This window comes from Perna viridis, chromosome 3, assembly GCF_037379345.1.
Source record: "Perna viridis isolate PV_CMFRI_1.1 ecotype Kerala chromosome 3, ASM3737934v1, whole genome shotgun sequence".
NCBI lineage: Eukaryota > Metazoa > Mollusca > Bivalvia > Mytilida > Mytilidae > Perna > Perna viridis.
In genome coordinates, this window is record NC_142447.1 from 31,741,377 (window position 1) to 31,759,067 (window position 17,691).

General features: G+C 32.4%; 1 protein-coding gene across 1 annotated transcript in view; it reads left to right on the top strand.

The window, feature by feature from the left end:
* The window catches only part of LOC148621870 (uncharacterized), a 110,619-nt gene that overhangs the window by 23,872 nt on the left and 69,056 nt on the right, over positions 1–17,691 (top strand). The window contains exon 2 of the mRNA XM_088576667.1: positions 7,282–7,499. Within this exon, the coding sequence (XP_088432793.1) occupies positions 7,362–7,499 (138 nt within the window). The 5' untranslated portion in view covers positions 7,282–7,361. The remainder of the gene's footprint in view (positions 1–7,281; positions 7,500–17,691) is intronic.

Sequence of the window (17,691 nt, forward strand, 5' to 3'; positions counted from 1 at the left end):
TCGGGATTTCTTCAGCTATTGTTACATCATAGAGACGTATTGTTTCAAGATATAAAAATACGAAAAAAGTTTCTTACTTGAAACACCAACGAATAATCATCATAACCATTATTTTGTTTCATACTTTTTTTTATATATATATATTATGATGTTTTCTATTTATTTTTATTTAATTATTTATTTATTTTTTAATTTTCCCAAAAAATAACCTTTCATTGATAAGTACGAATTATATTCAATACAACAGTTGCGCAGCTGTTTAGTGTATCTGATATGGATAGTAAATTATATATTAATGTAGAACATATGAAATACCAGTATTTTTTTTTCATCATACTTATTGTTGGAGTTGCTTCCTTCCTCCGTAATCTATCTCGTTATATGTAGATTATCCGATCTTTGCTTGTATAGTATTGCTAGCAGGAAGTATCAATGAGTGAGGTCACCACTCATAATTCCTATTTTTGCATTAACATTTAAGTTTAATGTCCGTGTGTTTTTGGAAAAAAAGTTTTAAAACGGGTAAAAGAAACGAGCGTTATAAGAACATAGATTGATTTCTTAGCCTATTTTACACGGCGTTGGATGTATAGAAATAGTTCTCCAAGAAGGATTTATCTTGTTAAAAGGAAATATAATTGAGTATTCTTTATTGTTTTGTTTTTTAGGGATTGTTTTGTAGTAATTAGTAGGTATAAGTTAATATGTATACTAAATTTGAGAGGTTTTAAATGCCGCTGATTTAAGCAAATGGGGCTTTAAGTAATACTGCTGTCAATACTTTTACAAATGTCTGTCCTGTAATTTATTTTAGTTCAATCCTTCATGAGAAGCAACAGGAAATTGATTTGCACCTGAACAGGTTCCCCGGTGTTAATCGTCTTTTTTTTCTGTATGGATTTGAAACTGTTGTATAGAAATTTTTCATTGCTTTAAAAATTTATTGGAACAATATCTAATGAGGTATATTGCTGAAGCTTGATGAGTGTGTTAACCGTGCTAGGTGCAGTTTGGTATTAATTTTCAGCTTTGAGCAGAACTTTACCTTAGAAAAACTTCAAGTTTCAAGATCAGCTAATATTTTGTCCGATGGGTTGAACCAGCAACTCTGTTGTACATTAACTTCATCTTTTCCTCACACTTTTCTTCTTTTTAATTTGATTATGCTCGCAAAGCTTCTGTTAACACTTAATAATTACGACATTGGATGCAGATTCAGTTGGGTGGAAATTTGCATGAAATTTTCGATTTGGTCAAGCATTATCTTCCTGTTTGTCGTCACAGAAATCATGAACCTGCCTTGAGGGAATGATGAGAAATGTGAATTAAAATGTATGGGTAATATTTCAAATACAAATTTAATTAATTGTACTGCGTGTGAAATCTTTGAGTTAGTGGAACATTCACTTCCTGTTTTTACACGTTTCTTTCAACTTCAATGCAAAAATTCAACCACGTATATATTACGTACTTATCCATTTTTTTTTGTTTTAACAATTAATCTTCCTAACACTCATGTTTACATAACTTTTGGTCTATCATTTTTGCTTGTATTTCTTTTTGGCAATTTACTTTGGCCTGGACCAGTGATTCAATCAAATTTTAAAATTTTAATTTTTATTATCTTTTATACAGCCATTTGCAACTTCGTCATTAGTTTCCTACTGCATTTAACCAACCTGAAATGTAAAGACTAAATTCTTTGTATACTGATTTTAAATATTTCTTCTTACACTTTAAGATTTCTGATAAAACAAGTATATTGAATTTTAATAGTTGTGTAGCCTATTAATTTTGTACCAAGATGAATACTATGCCTATGTAATGTGAATATATATATTTGTTTTGAATACATTTATGTGTCCAAGGTATAAAGTATTTATATGTTTAAGGGTCAATTAATTTAACAGTGATTTCTTAGTTTCCAACTGTTGTGTGGACATAACCTATAACATTAGACGATTTTTTTACGATTGTGATCCTACCTTCATGTTCTAGCAAGATAAAGTCTGCGCTATAAATGTTCTGTCGGTATGTAACTCCATCACATAGTTTTTTCTGCAATAAAATTTCATTGCATTGCAAAAGTTAGTTATGGAACTTACATACATAGCAGTGTGTGCAATGATAAAATTATAGAAGACACCCAAAAAAGCTAGTCAGCAGGATAGAATAAGAAGATAATAGAATTAGATTGTCAAGTATTTATTGTACCAATGGTGCGGTATTTTGCAGGATCAAATAAATAGTAAGACATACTTATAGACTTATAGATTCTTTAAGAAAAGAAATACGTACAAATAAAATTAAACCTGTAACAAAATGCAGCTCGGATGGCTAGTAACCGTAAAAAAAGCAATTAATTCTTCTGAAATAACATACTTCATGTTGTCAGCAGGCTTTACAAAACATCACATTATAATCACAATTAAAGTTCTTATTTTCCATCGTTTAATGTATTACATTATAAGTACTTCATTTAAGTAAATGAAATAGTATATACATTATTTGATTATTTATAAGGAAAAAAAATTAAAACATTAATTCATGTGTTTCAATACTGAGGTTTAAATACAAAAATGTATATTAACTCTTTTAGTTTCAATTTTACTAAAGCAGTGTTTATAAGCAGTTTATGTGAATGGAAAATCTTTCGTATGGAGTTTCTAGTTCATAACCAAAATATGCAATAAATCAAATGAGTGACAATTTACTCTTCGAAGCGTAATGTCTAATCGATTCCAGTCAAAATTAAGATTTGATTTTTATTCAAAACGTCATTTAGATTGTGAGAACAGTCAAACCTGTCCTAACGACAACCTGTTTTCATCAAAGACTATGATTTATATGTCCCTATGAAGTGCGTCTTTAGTGAATTAAATTTGTTCATAAAGACAACCTGTCATATTTGACCATGAAAATGCTCCAACCGACGTTATTAACATCACGGTACAAAGTTAGTATATGTTTAATACCTATAATGCCTGAGTACCAACCAAATATCAGGTTTGTTGCAAATCAAATTAAATTTATGACAAAACATATTACAAGCTTGTTTGGAAGGCGAAATGTAAGACAAATACTTAATACAAATACATTTTACAGAAACAGTAACATTGACGAGATATTGTGTTCTGTTTCAAGAAGATATGAATACAATATGAAGTATTACTTTACATGAAATGTAAACCACAAAACAAAACAAAATAGCATGACAGCCGAACATTGTAAGATTGTAAATAAAGGGTTGACATAACATCCTTACAGAAGATAACAATATATGTAAGAAGCAACGCCTATAAAAATCTAAACTGTATAAAAAAAACAGCATTGTTTACACTAAGTCTTGAAACTGAAATGGATTTTAATGTTTACCTGAATAAAGTAATGTACAATACACGAGTCAGCCTTGTATAGTTCAAACGTCTTTAAATGAGCAATCAGCGAAGGGAATGTAGCCTAATAGAGAAACTAGTCTGGAGAGTACCATGCTTTATAAGTAAATTTGACCAAAGTGTCTGTATACGATAATAATCATGAAGCTGGTGATTGGACGTAATGTATTGAAATATTTTTGCGATTTATATATCCTCTTTCGTCTTACCTGGATATGACATTTTAGGAGCAACTCGGCGGTGTATTTCTAGAAAACCAGAAGACAACTGGTCCATGCTCCAATTTTCTTTTAAGTACAGGTTGTTCATTTACTTTTGTTCTATTTGCGTATTACTTTTGGTATCTAATGTTATTTGTTGTGTGCGTCCATTTTTCTTGTTGAGTCGTTATCTCTGTTGGTTTTACCTATATTTGTCCCCTTGATTTCCCTATAATTCACACATACACATCATATAAACGAAGCAGTGTACAAAATATCCAGAGGCGTCGTGTATCTGAACCGCAATTTTTGACACTCAAAAAGAACAATGATAAAATTTCTCCAATTTAACAAAATATTTTACTTCCGCCTTCTCATTTTTGTTTCCATTTTGTCAAGTTCCATTCATTTAATGTTTTAAGATTTTAATGTCCGCGGCTTCGTTTATATGATTAATTGATTGATTGTTGGGGTTTAAGGCCTGAGCAGCGATATTTCAGCTATATTCAGACGATGAACATGAAATTGATGATAAAATGAACATGAAATGATGATGATAAAATAAAAAATGGAATGGGGCACGAAGATAAAAGGGTCGACAAATTTTAATTGCCACAAGATAAAAGGGAGGGAGGGATAGGGTCGGGCAATTTAGCTTCCTGTAGCGGAGCTCAAGGGTTCCTACTCCTATCGAATACCACAGCAGGGTTCTATAACGTGCGAGGAACATGGCATCTTTCCCAACACGCTGCACCACCATGGGTTCCGGTCAGGTTTTCCGTATTATAGGCTGACAACCCCAGCATATTACACGCCAGGGGTATCCCATTCCACCACCTGGGCACACATCCCAGTTGCTCTGTGAGCAGAGCGCCCTAGCCCCCGGCTAGGTTTCTGAGCACTCTTTAGTCGCCTTTTACGACAAGACAAGCTTAGCGCTGCTGCAGGCTTATTCTTTTGACACCCGGACCTGCACAGGGCGCTTCGTTTATATGTGTGACTTCGACAAAGATGGACACATAAATGCTGAACTAATTGATTTCGCTCATTTCGTTTTCATAATCATAATTTCTCTCTGATACCAGTAATTAGGTATACCAAGTTATCCACTCATGCGTATAAATGTGCGCCAGATCCGATCACGATAAAATTGCGCGAAACAAAATAGCAATATTAGATATATAGTTTGCTGATGAAAAAAATGAAATATATATATTTATAAAATCTATCGCCTTTTTTATGTTTGGAAATTAAATGTAAAGGGAAAAGGTTTATTTATTGGTAACTACCTAGGTTTATATTGTGTTTTAGATTAGTTTGTCCGTTTTGTTTCCGTTGGTCTGAAGTTGATATATTCATTCGAGACCTATTATAAAAGAAACCAAACAGTAAGACGTTTAATCTTGATTTATTAGTCAAATCCATGCATTACTTGGAAGGCAAATTCTTTTTTTATGTTATGTTGTGCAGGCAGATACATTTATTGAGTCTATTACAAAATGTTTTGAATGCGTCGAATAAAAAAACGTGCATTATGACAATCTAAAATATTAAAATTTATTATACTTACAGAATACAAAATAGATTCAAGTAATCAAAACCAAATTAATAGGGACTTTCTTTATTTATAAGGCAGGATGAAGGTTGATGGTGATGCTATGCTTCAGTTAAAAATTTTAAATTGAAGATATGGGATGGAGAAGTAGTCGTAAGATTTATAGTTTTTTCCTGATGATAAAAATATTTTATGTTTTAAGCATTGACTCGAAGAAAACATGTCCATGCAGTACCGGTGCATGTTGGAATGATTAGGTTCATGCTTTTCTTTAAAAATATTACTGGTGGCAATTTTATGTTGCCCTCTATGGTTGAAATATACCGGAAATAATGAACCTATATTAAAGCGGGAGGTTGAACGCATTATAAAAATGGTTTTACCTACCATTCATTCTGAAATGTCTGGACCATTGCGGTAATTTCCAATTTTCCAGTTTTTACCCTTATATTCCCATTTGTTATACGGACTTTCCTTTTGACTATTCGTTTTGACTACTGTATATTTCATCAGTTCGGTAATTTTATTGTAACCCTTTATTTACTCTTCGTACGGAAGGTTGGCATATGAATTTGAATTTGGTGATTAAAACAATTGCTTATTTTTTATTAAAATCTTTGTTTGTGTATTTAACGTAGTTCCTTTTCACCATACTTATATTGTAACATCTTTGAAGTTGGAACTAGATGTCATTTGTAGTATAATGTATCAACGATAGCCTTACCATATACTGTGGACTTTGCTCTTCAGCATGGAATTAAAATGAATTTCTTATTTTTTTTAAAACCGAAAACAACATATATATGTCAGGAAATGAACATTTTCATGCTTAAACAAGAAATGCAATTAAAACTTTTCAATAGTGTAGTAGTTCTTCACTTCGTGAATGTTTTGAAAAATTATCTCGGTGAAAGTATTTTAGCTTTCCTCAATTAAACTTACTTATTATGTAATAATATTTTAAGCACAAAAATGTGAAATACATATTATTTTAGCATTCATTATAGTGTAAAAGTCAAAGCAAAAGCGATATACTGATTATTATTTGTCACCTTCACTCGACCGAATTCGTCGTTCCCGCAATGCCCACTGCATGCTAATCACTAACAACCTCTCTAATAATCGACCATAAATTATAAAAAATCAAACATCAGGAAACTTAACGCCATTTTACACAAACGTTTACGGAAAGAAAAAAAAGAAAGTTAAAGAGTGGTTGTCACTGTGTTTTATAAACGCCTTGAAATAATTTTCAGTCTTAAAATATGAACAGATAACAAAATATTTGAATAATAAAAAAATAATGATCGGTTTTCCATCCAAGCTTTAGTGAATAAAAAAATCAACAATTGTACTAAATGTTGTGATATTGAATTCTACATTACGACATAAAAATATTGCGGTAAATGTTATAAAATAAAGTACGTACGTAAATATGCAAATTTTTACACCTCATACCCTATACATTCTTCGATTATGCTTCCGGGTGTACTTTCGTACTACAGGTATATCTACATATGTTAAGTGGTTTGCATATAAATGTAGGGACTTAATTACGGTAAAACCCTACAGGTACTGAAAATGAGTTTTAAGAGTCGTTACCTTGGAATTCTACAATGTTGACATTGGCACCACGTTTCGTTGTTACTGTCGTCACAACTACATGACAATAAAGTTAGTTTGTAAACTAGTATACCGGACATAAATATGCAATAATGATTTTAGAAAAAAAAACATAAATCCTTTTCACATGTCACTTAACTTATTAAGATGATTAACATGTCATCAAGAAATGAGACATTTCATTTCATTGACGTTTACAAAAATGTGGTGGTGGAAACACAGATTATAGAAATAACCGATATCGAAGAGAATTCAGTATCATAACATTGGTAGATGGGCAACTATTACTTGAAATCATAATCTCATAACGACAAACTTTTTTGCTTTCATTAACTGTTTAAAAATACTGGTAAGTAAAAATATGCAACATGTCGAAGTTGAAATTCCTGTTGTTTTTGTTTGTTTGTTTGTTTTTATATATAAAACTATATGGTATTGAAAACTATTTGATTATTCAGTAAATTTTGAGCAAAAGTGGAAAAGCTAATTGCACATTTTTTTTTCACAGGAAACACTGCTTTAAGACTGGCATAAGGAAAAGGATGCTATATCATATTGATTGTTAGCAGAACAACTTTGTAGAGAGTTATGGAAACATTGTTGTTGATAGTGACATTGTTACTTCATTATAACTGGATTTTATGTGATAATGATTTCTACCGCCACGACCAGTCCTACTCACACTGGGTACCTCATGGACGGTGCTTGGCCCGCTGCTATGATAAGGTTGGTCTTAATTCTTTGTTCCGATTGAGTAATTTTTTAACAGAATTTAAGAAAGGTTTCTGTTTATTTTATAAACGTTGAACTGCAGACATTAGTGTGGAGTTACTTAATTGTACACATTATTTTATAAGATAGAAGCTTTTTTTTGTATGGTAACGAAAAATACATTTTTTTATTTATGAAAATAGAAAATACTTTACAAAACCTTCATTTATTCTATCTGTGAGTTCAACGTTTTCAATGATCACAGATCATAAATACCCTATCATTGTTAACCCTTTTCATATAAAAAAAAGTTTTATATCTCTCAAACTATACCTACAGTTATTATTCGCGAGGTTGTGTTTTCTTCATCAACCTGTCATTCCACTAACATACATGTCATTCTTCTGACTTCAGTATTTACGAGGTTCATCAGAACCTCTATGCTAATAATGCATTCTGTTGTATTAACGCTTGATTTTTGTAGCTAGTTTTTTATACTAGTGATCTGAAAGTAAATATCAGGTAATACATTTATATTAAGTAATTCAATTAGATTACAAAAAAGTATGATTGATTGTAACCTCAAAGTCTGTAATCTCCTCCACTCGATAATTCCGAGTAATCTGCCTAAGATGAATTATATAGGATTAAGGCAAGAATTTTCATTAAGTCCTCAAATTTATAAAACTGATGTTCTTAAAAAAGATTAAAGTCTTTTGAAGTGATTTCCCAAAATATAATTAATTATACTGAAACTGGCAGAGATATCGGTAAAGAATTCAAATTTTTTATACATTCATTTCCATGGCATTACTTAAAACATTATCAGGCTTGGCCTGACCTCAACGTTCGGATTGGTCTGGTCATTCCAGAGACATAGAACTGATCTGAAGTAAATATAAATTTATATTCGATTGGTATAAAAAGGTAAGGGGTACATTGTAAATATTTTAAAAAATACATATGTTTCAATTGAGGCAGATTTCTGGGTAATGCATAAGTCTGTCTAGGCAGGGTTAGTTAGTCATACTGTTTAGCAAATTTTTCCTACAGATAAAAAAATAAATTTATCAGTACCAAGTAGTTTCTTTTGAATACGGAGTTAGTTGACTATCTAAATTGTCCAATTCTCTTTTTTATGGTTGTGAAGTAAACTTGCATTCAATCTTGCAATTTCTTGAAAAAGGGGGTGGGTCGCACTATTGTTAAAGGCACAGTTTTAGTGTATAAAAGAGTATGCATTTTTCTAATATAAACACCTGTTTCATAGCATGTAGAGGGTTGTGGTATATACAAGTTCTTGTATGAGTTTGGGGTTATTTTTTTTATAAATTATTATAAATTACTTCGACAGAGGATTAAAAGCCTATCATATATTATATATGTCAATTTTGTGCATTGTGTATTTTTGCGCGTAACAATTTGTCGATTGAAAACAACGCGAAGCATTATTTTCTGCTTTATTCCATTTATTTTGTTTTTATAATCGTATATTCAAAACAACAATTTTGAAAGAATATAATTGTCAAAAGCACCTTTTACTTCGAATATTGTTATTGACAATCATGTCATTCCGCCATTTGCATTGTGGATTTCGGCAGTCAATTTTACAGAATGAGAATCACAATAAAAAGAGGCGATAAATACACTTCAGATAGTTTTTATTTGGAATTATGAGGATGAAACATAACTGTTTTTCAAGAATTAAAGAATGTATAAAATCGGACAATTTCAAACCTAACATAAAAGTCTTCTTTCAGAATTCGGTTGGTTTTGTGAGTGAACGGTCCGATTTTACACATCAATAAATTCTGGAAAAGTACATTGTTTAATCGTATCATAAATAAAAAATAAAAACAGTTTATCTTTATTCTTTCTCTCTATCTAGTTGATATCCTTTGATTATATTCTTTTGATTACCTTGATTTCCCTTAAACCATTTGAATTTGTTTAAAGACAGTTTACGTTACTTTCTTTCTTCTGGTTTTTCTTTGAACATTTAAATTGACAAGTAATTTCAATTTTTAATTGTTGCTACCATCGTTTTCCTTCAGTAGTTTCCATAGAAAGTATACAACATTTAGTCTCTTAATTGTTTAAATGCTGCTTAATTATTAAGATTTTCCTGATTCTTAAAACATATGATATTAAATGGTTTTGTTTTTGTTTTTCTCTGTTAAGTCTTCATTCCTTCAAAACATAAGTATCGTATTTGAATCTAAGTTTTCCTTGAATTTACTGTAACAATATTAAAGCTGACAGTGTTCGATTGTTTAATTATATAGTCGACACCTATATATTAAACCCATAACATAAATTTTTGACATGACTTTATCTTTTCTTGATGAGTGTTAAGAAAGTTACATTGTAAATAGCAAATAAAGGCAGGATAAAAAAGACCAAATTGACACGGGCTATATGAATATCCGAACTAGGCAAATACTATGTTTATGATTGGTCAAGCTATAATTGAAGCCAGTCATGTTTTACGGTATGTCATCTTGTAAAACATTTTCTGTTGTAAGAGACGTATTGAAGCCATGACTGCACGGAAACGCTCACAGGCTTACTTCTTTAAATCTTAGCCAAATATTTGTACAATGCACTTACATTCAAAGGCATTTAGCTGTAATGGCCCCGTGCAGGTCCGGGTGTTAAAAGAATAGGCCTGCAGCAGCGCTAAGCTTGTCGTAAAAGGCGACTAAATAGTGCTCAGAACCCTAGCCCGGGGCTAGGGCGCTCTGCCCACAGAGCAACTGGGATATGTGCCCCAGGTGGTTGAATGGGGTAGCCCTGGCGTATTACATGCTAAGGTTGTCAGGCTATAATACGGAAAACCTGACCGCAAACCATAATGGTGCACCGTGTTGGGAAAGATGCCACGTTCCTCGCACATTAAAGAACCCTGCTGTGGTATTCTCCCGAAGTAGGAACCATAGGGCTCCGCCACAGGAGGCTAAATTGCCCGAACCTACCCACCTCTCCCTATTTCCAGTGGCAATCAAAATTTGTCGACCCCATTGTCCTTGTGTCCCATCCCTTTTTCATTTCATCATCATTTCATGTTCATTTTATCATCAAATTCATGTTCATCGTCTGAATATAGCTGAAATATTGCTGCTTGGACGTTAAACCCCAACAAACAAACAAACAATTTAGCTGTAATGTGACAGACACGATATGACTTGCCATGATCGCAACAAGTCTGAATCAACGTTACATTAAGTAGGTAATGCACAAAATAACTCAGCGAAACAAACTGACCGTACGATTACTTCTGTGCCGTATAATTGAGACAAGTGAATAATACCATTTGACATTTATTACACTTTTGTCTTAATCAGATCGTGTACGCATAACGTACATCGTTTCATCGAACAATGACGTCAAAACAACATACTTGCTGGTTCATTGTTTTGTGATTATTCACTTGAAATATTAATCCAAAAATATTTTCATAGAAATTTCTGTAAACATGAATACACTGCTCTTCATTACTCCGTTTGTCAAAAATGCATTCCTCTATTTAAAGATCTTGTGACTAAAATAAACGACCGTGAACAAAAAATCGTACTATGTGCTTTGTTATAAAAAAAAGTAATATTTCGTCATTTGTATCTGTTTATTTTTGGTGTGGCTGTACGAGTTGAAATCTAACGAATTTCATGTATTTCATTGGCGTTTTGAAAATGGGATCACTTATAGTAATAATCCAGTCCAGAAATTAAACAACTCGTGAAAGTCAATAGCCAAGAAACATTGCGATTCAATAAATTCTCTTACAATTTGTCCCCGTTGTTAAGACCAATTGGTAACATTTGTAAAAGGTAAAAGGTACCATCTTTCCATCGACACATGGTCCAAGAAAAAAAAAAACAGTTTCTATTAACGAATTCTCTGCAAGAATTTTACTTCATTTACTCTAGCCCCGTACTGATCCGGGTGTCAAAAGAATAGGCCTGCAGCAGCGCTAAGCTTGTCGTAAAAGGCGACTAAATAGTGCTCAGAACCCTGGCCGGGGGCTAGGGCGCTCTACCCACAGAGCAACTGGGTTGTGTGCCCCAGGTAGTGGAATGGGGTACCCCTGCCGTGTTACATACTGGAGTTGTCAGGCTGTAATACCGAAAACCTTACCGCAAACCATAGTGGTGCACCGTGTTGGGAAAGATCCCACGTTCCTCGCACGTTAAAGAACCCTACTGTGGTATTCTCCCGAAGTAGGAACCATAGGGCTCCGCCACAGGAGGCTGAATTGCCGGACTCTACCCACCTCTCCCTATTTCCAGTGGCAATCAAAATTTGTCGACCCCATTGTCCTTGTGTCCCATCCCTTTTTCATTTCATCATCATTTCATGTTCATTTTATCATCCACTTCATGTTCATCGTCTGAATATAGCTGCAATATTGCTGCTCGGGCGTTTAGCCCCAACAAACAAATATTTAAACAAACAAACTTCAATTACTCTGTGATCTCTAAGGTTTAAAATTGCCTCCATTCTGGTCATTAACGTTATAAAGCTTTTGCCTATTTTAATATTTATTCACATTTTAACTATTCAATAAAATCGTTAAAATATAAACAATGCATAAACAAGAAACACACCAAAACCAAAAATAATATCGCGATTTCACATACATACAAAATAAACCATTCACATATTTGTCACTTAATTTATGAAACTTAATCTTTTATTTGTCTAAAAATACTGCTGTTCATTAATGTAAAAACTGAACGTGAAATGTATTCTACAAATAGAATTCAATAAATGTCGAAGAAAGAACAAATAACATTTTTTATGTTTACTTTTTATATTAGAAGATTATGCTATTAGAATTTTAACGTGTTCCTCTCCAGATAGCATTTTTAAAACGTTCACATTGCATAATTGATTTCCACAAGGCATATTTTAATCTTTCAATGCACGTTAATCCTAGAGTTTATTGATACATTGCTATTTTTTTAAAGTAATTAAACACTCAATCAAGAATTAAATAAAACTCAACGATTTACCTAGATAATTGGAAAATCAAAGTATTTGTTATGAGCATTGACTCGTGTAAAATTGGAAATCGGTTTATTATCAGTGTTAGCATCCTCATCTTCACAATGATTTGTAGCCTTTATTGTAAGGCTTGAAATTGTTCTGCAAGTGTTAAATATTTAGGAAATTACGTATGTAGTTAGGAAGTGATTGTTTGGACATCTAAAGCAGATTAAGAGCGAAGTCTCATATTTTGCATTGGTCAAAATGTCAGCCATTGCGCTGTCATTATTTGAGTACAAGCAGCTTCGTCCTTCATAGGAAAATCCTAAACGCATGTAAAAGATTAACAGGTAATCGAAGGTAATCTATCTTCTTTGTTGTGTATGTATGTTTTCCGCTATAACCCTAGTTCCCTTGATCACTCTTCCATATCTGGTCTTTGTCCCTGGATTATATTCTTTTGATTACCGCTATAACATTGGTTCCCTTGATTACTCTTTGAAAATGAACATTGAAATATAAACTCTCGTTATGATTAGTTTTGACAAAATCATCTCCACGTTTCAGTTAATAACCGAGTGATGGATGATATTAAGTGATGCACGAAATAAAAGAATGTAATCTCATTTATTTTTGAGAAAATCTTAGTATGCAAATAGTCATATTCGTATAGAAATACCAACTAGACAAAAATAATAAAGACACATTTAAGCAAGCATTGAAGGGCCGACAATAAGGGTAATGTATCCATATGAACAGATCGATTACAAACAGATTTTAGCATCGTATTTTGTCAGTAAAGAAACGCAATATAACAAAACTGCACCAGCAGTGCAAGTTATAAATCGGAATTCACTAAACGTTGACTTCGAATGGTTGGCATCTTATATCTTAATTAAAAGCTTTCGATTGGTTTGTGGTAAAAGGATTTCCAAAAATAATACCAATGTTTTCAACCAAATTAAAACTGATTCACGACAACTACAATTATCTTTAAAAAAAACAAGCATTCACACCATTGTTAATGTTTTTTTTTTTTTAATTTTACCTTACATGTTTATTTGCATTCCATTCCGCAAAAAAAAATCATCAAATTGAAAATTTAAAGTACGCCTGATACTTTTACACACTATTAAATTAAATACAGAAAATACCGATTACATATATTTTGCAAATTCCGATATGCTGTGCACGTGTTTAAAGAAGTTACCTTTGACCAATAGCATTTCAATCATCTAAACCAAACAATTATTGTGTACAAGAAGTATTTACAACAACCGCAATAAGAAGCCGAATCAATCACCAAGAGGTTCTATCATGTGAAATACAAGGAATGAAGTCAGTGTTTTAAAAATATCGAATTCCTTAATCAAAAGAATGTAATCCAGGGACAAAGACCAGACATGGAAAGAAATATAATAGACATCTTGTTATTTAACGTGTATATTTAATACTTTTTCTCTTATCTTTTCGTTACTTTTCCTCTCTTTTGCATTATTCCCTGCTAAAGAGTAATCATATCATGTAAGATATTCAATAATACGTGGGCACGTAAAGTAAAGACATATATGCATATGGTTACGTGAACTTTCCAGAGTTGTATATAAGACTTCACAATGATTCAGTTGATAAAATTATTGAGTTCGGCAAATAAATCATGGAACTTTTCGTTACTGTAACAAAAGATCTATAAATATCTAATTCTGATTTCATTATGTTAATTAATTGTTAAACAAAGAGTAATCAAGGGAACAAAGGTTATAGCGGAAATCAAAAGAATGTAATATAGGCCAGACATGGAAAACAGACATACACAACAAAGAACACAGAGTAACTAAAATCATACATACAATGTAACGAAAGCAAATGAGCAAATCGGACTCCACTTAAAACTGGGAGCATGGACCAGGTCACCGAAATCATATATTTCTTACAAACCAACCTTTTGTCAAAATATTTTGGGAGTTAGTGTAAGTGTTTATCAAAGAGACAGTCGGTGCACGCGTACCTTAACAATTGAAAAAAAAAGAAACAATATACCCAATTTTCAAAACAAAAGTAATAATACTATTTTGGTAGATGGATCAACTTCATTTTTCAAACATCTTACAACAAATGGAAATTCCGTATGAAAAATGAAAGGAAATTGACGACAAGAAGAAGATGTGTTTTCATATCTGATTGCTAGATCTTGTAAAGGCTAAATAGGTGTTAATTATCCAAAAGTTAATCAACATTATATCAATCAATTAAATTTACCTATTTACTGTAAGCATTTGATAATCCAATTTATATATGTTCAGGGTTATTCGTAGTCGTCGTTGTAATTTTTATCCATAAATCAGGTGTCAGCTGTTACTGCTTGACTTGATTTAAGTTCACATCATAATATAAAATAGAACACTTACAAAAGTAAGGGCAAATTTGACGGACACTTAATTTCTTTTACTCTCTTAAAGTCATCAACGTTGAAACAGAATGTGCTTTTTCTTGGGAAACTATTTTTGTCACAGAAATGAGATTAGGTGATGAACAAATACCTAATCTGATACTATCAATGATACATTTCCATCCGAGGCGTAATTCATTATTAAGGAATACTTTATACTATGAGTTTCTACACATGATGTACATTGTACGTTTTTCCGGTCAGATAACAGGATCTGGCATTTTTCAGTTAATTTGGGTAAGAAAGTCTTAGTTTTTGTGTCTTATCCGTCTTTTCTCCTTGAAAATTCAATTTAGATAGGACAATTGCATGGCCTTGATGTTTTGACGAAGCCCCAAATAACTTTGTGACGAGAATACTTTTTAGTCAATCGTCAAAAGGCACGCTTTTGGATCAGAAAAGGCTTAATTGCAGACATTCATTCAACACAAATAACAAAGTTGGGGTAAATGAACATTTTATTCCGGGTAATTAGGTAACCTTATGAAAGGTATATTTTTACTTGCTAATTACTTCAAAGAACCATGGCCTTTAAAGAAAATAAATCAAATTAATTATCCACTGAACTGGCTTCAGTCGAACTAATGAAGAAAGGAATGTGGTAAATAAGGCCAATCACTTTAAAATTATATCGTAAATTTGATTATCATTGTCGGGTTGTTGTTTATTTGTACTTCTCTCTGACGATGCAAATATTTTAGAAAAATAAAGAAACTAAAATCAAAACATATTACAATTCAATCCTATGTTTTTAATATAACAAGACTAGGTACATGAGTATTAATCACGTGATTATCTCAACAACCCCATCGGGATGACAATGACAGTCCAAGACCAACCGTTGGCCTTCAATGAACGACGAGGAAACCCTCACATCACAGGGCAAGCTACAGCTGGCCACAAAACACCATTATACACAGGTACAGCGAAAGAGTTGCCACTATATACTCATGTATCATTATCATAAACTTAAGATAAAAACGAAACAAAGTCCTAATTTGGGACAGGAGCAAAAAGAATGCGGCGGGGTTAAAGTACTTTGGCGTGATCATAACCCTCCCCTTTAAAATCTAGTCACTGTAAAAAAATACATAATTAAAGACACTTACAAATCAGTTCAAAAAGGTCTGAATCCATTGTTACATTGGAAATAAAGAAACCGAATATAAATTACACAAATGTACAAGCTAAGGACTACTAGCAACTAACTGACAGACCAGTTTAAACTTACAATAAGTTATGTCCCCATTTTCATTGTAATGGTGTATGTTTCCATGATAATTAGTTAATGTCTAGATCAGAATATTTTAGTTAGTTATTGTATCTTAGTCTTATATCCAGAAGTTTATCTTTATCATTATTTTAAGTGGTTTGTAATAGGGAAGATGATGAAATACAGTATCATGTTATCCATGTAGGATGTTGTTTTAAGCAGTTTTCAAGGTTTTTGATTTATTGGAAATTGGTGCTAAGTTGATGTTGCATTGGTGTTTAATTTAGGTCAGCTATGTAAGATATGATAATAAAAACAGTTGGTGCATAGTTGGTGTTATATTGGTGTTGAACAGTATATAATAGCTTTGACTTTCATTTTTAAAGGGATTGGATAATTGAAATTTAGTAGTGGAATAAAATGGGATAGTTGGCCAAATAAAAAATGGAGATTGACATTTAGTTGTGGAATAGAATGGGATGGATGATATATTAGGTCAAGCCTCAAAGCAATAAACCGACACATGTATTTTCAACAGCTTGACAAAATAGAGCTTTCTACTTGCAAAACTTGACAATATTACCAACGCCTCTCGGCCTTTTTTTCTTTGGCGTACAAATCATTTTTGAAACTTATTTTTTTAAGGTGAAAAAATATATACTTTTCAAAAACCTTATAATTGTTAAACCTGTATGAATGTATTTTATGGAAAATTTAGTTCCATGTATTGTTAGTACAAAATACAAACACAATAATCGCCATTGAAATGGTACTACAGTTGTGGTAGGTTAACATTTTACGCAATAATATTAATGTTGGTGTTCATTATGTTTTTGTTTTTGTTTTTGTTTTTTTTTTTGGGGGGGGGGGATTCTTGTATTCATTTTACATGTTCAGCTGTGGTGTTTACTTTTGGTTTTTAATACAACTGATATAAGAACAAGCATTTTTGTTTTGCCTTTATGAAATGTTTTGACAGCGGACATGAAAGATGAGGTTAACACAATAAAAGATATTAACGTACACCGTTTTACTTTAAATTCAATTAACCTTTCTGAAAGAGAAGTCAATGGAACACAGATTTTAGCGAAAATAAAAAGAATGTATTCCCGGGACAAAGACAAGACATGGAAAATAGACACACATAACATACAAGGTAAAAAAATATGAAGAAGCAACTATGGAATCATGGACCAGGAGCACCGGTAGGGTAGGCGTCCTCTGCTTTCCTATAAATACACCCCCAGTTGCTCATAAAAGGTCAAGTCCAAGGTAGACAAGAGGAAAGATAACTATGCCACGTTGAAGAACTCAGTTTTTATAGTGCACTTGGATACACCGCAACGATCCACGTATTCATGATGACGACCATAAAACTTCAATAGTGATGACTTCAATCTTGTAGCAACATAACCCCATTCGAGACGCGATACAAAAAGTCTGCGTAGTTAAGCAAGCTCTGTTATAACGTATGAGTTGTGATATGAAAACTTCATACGCAGGTGCTGAAGTGATGTTGCCACAGATGAAAGGAAAGTTGACAGAATGAAAAGTCATCG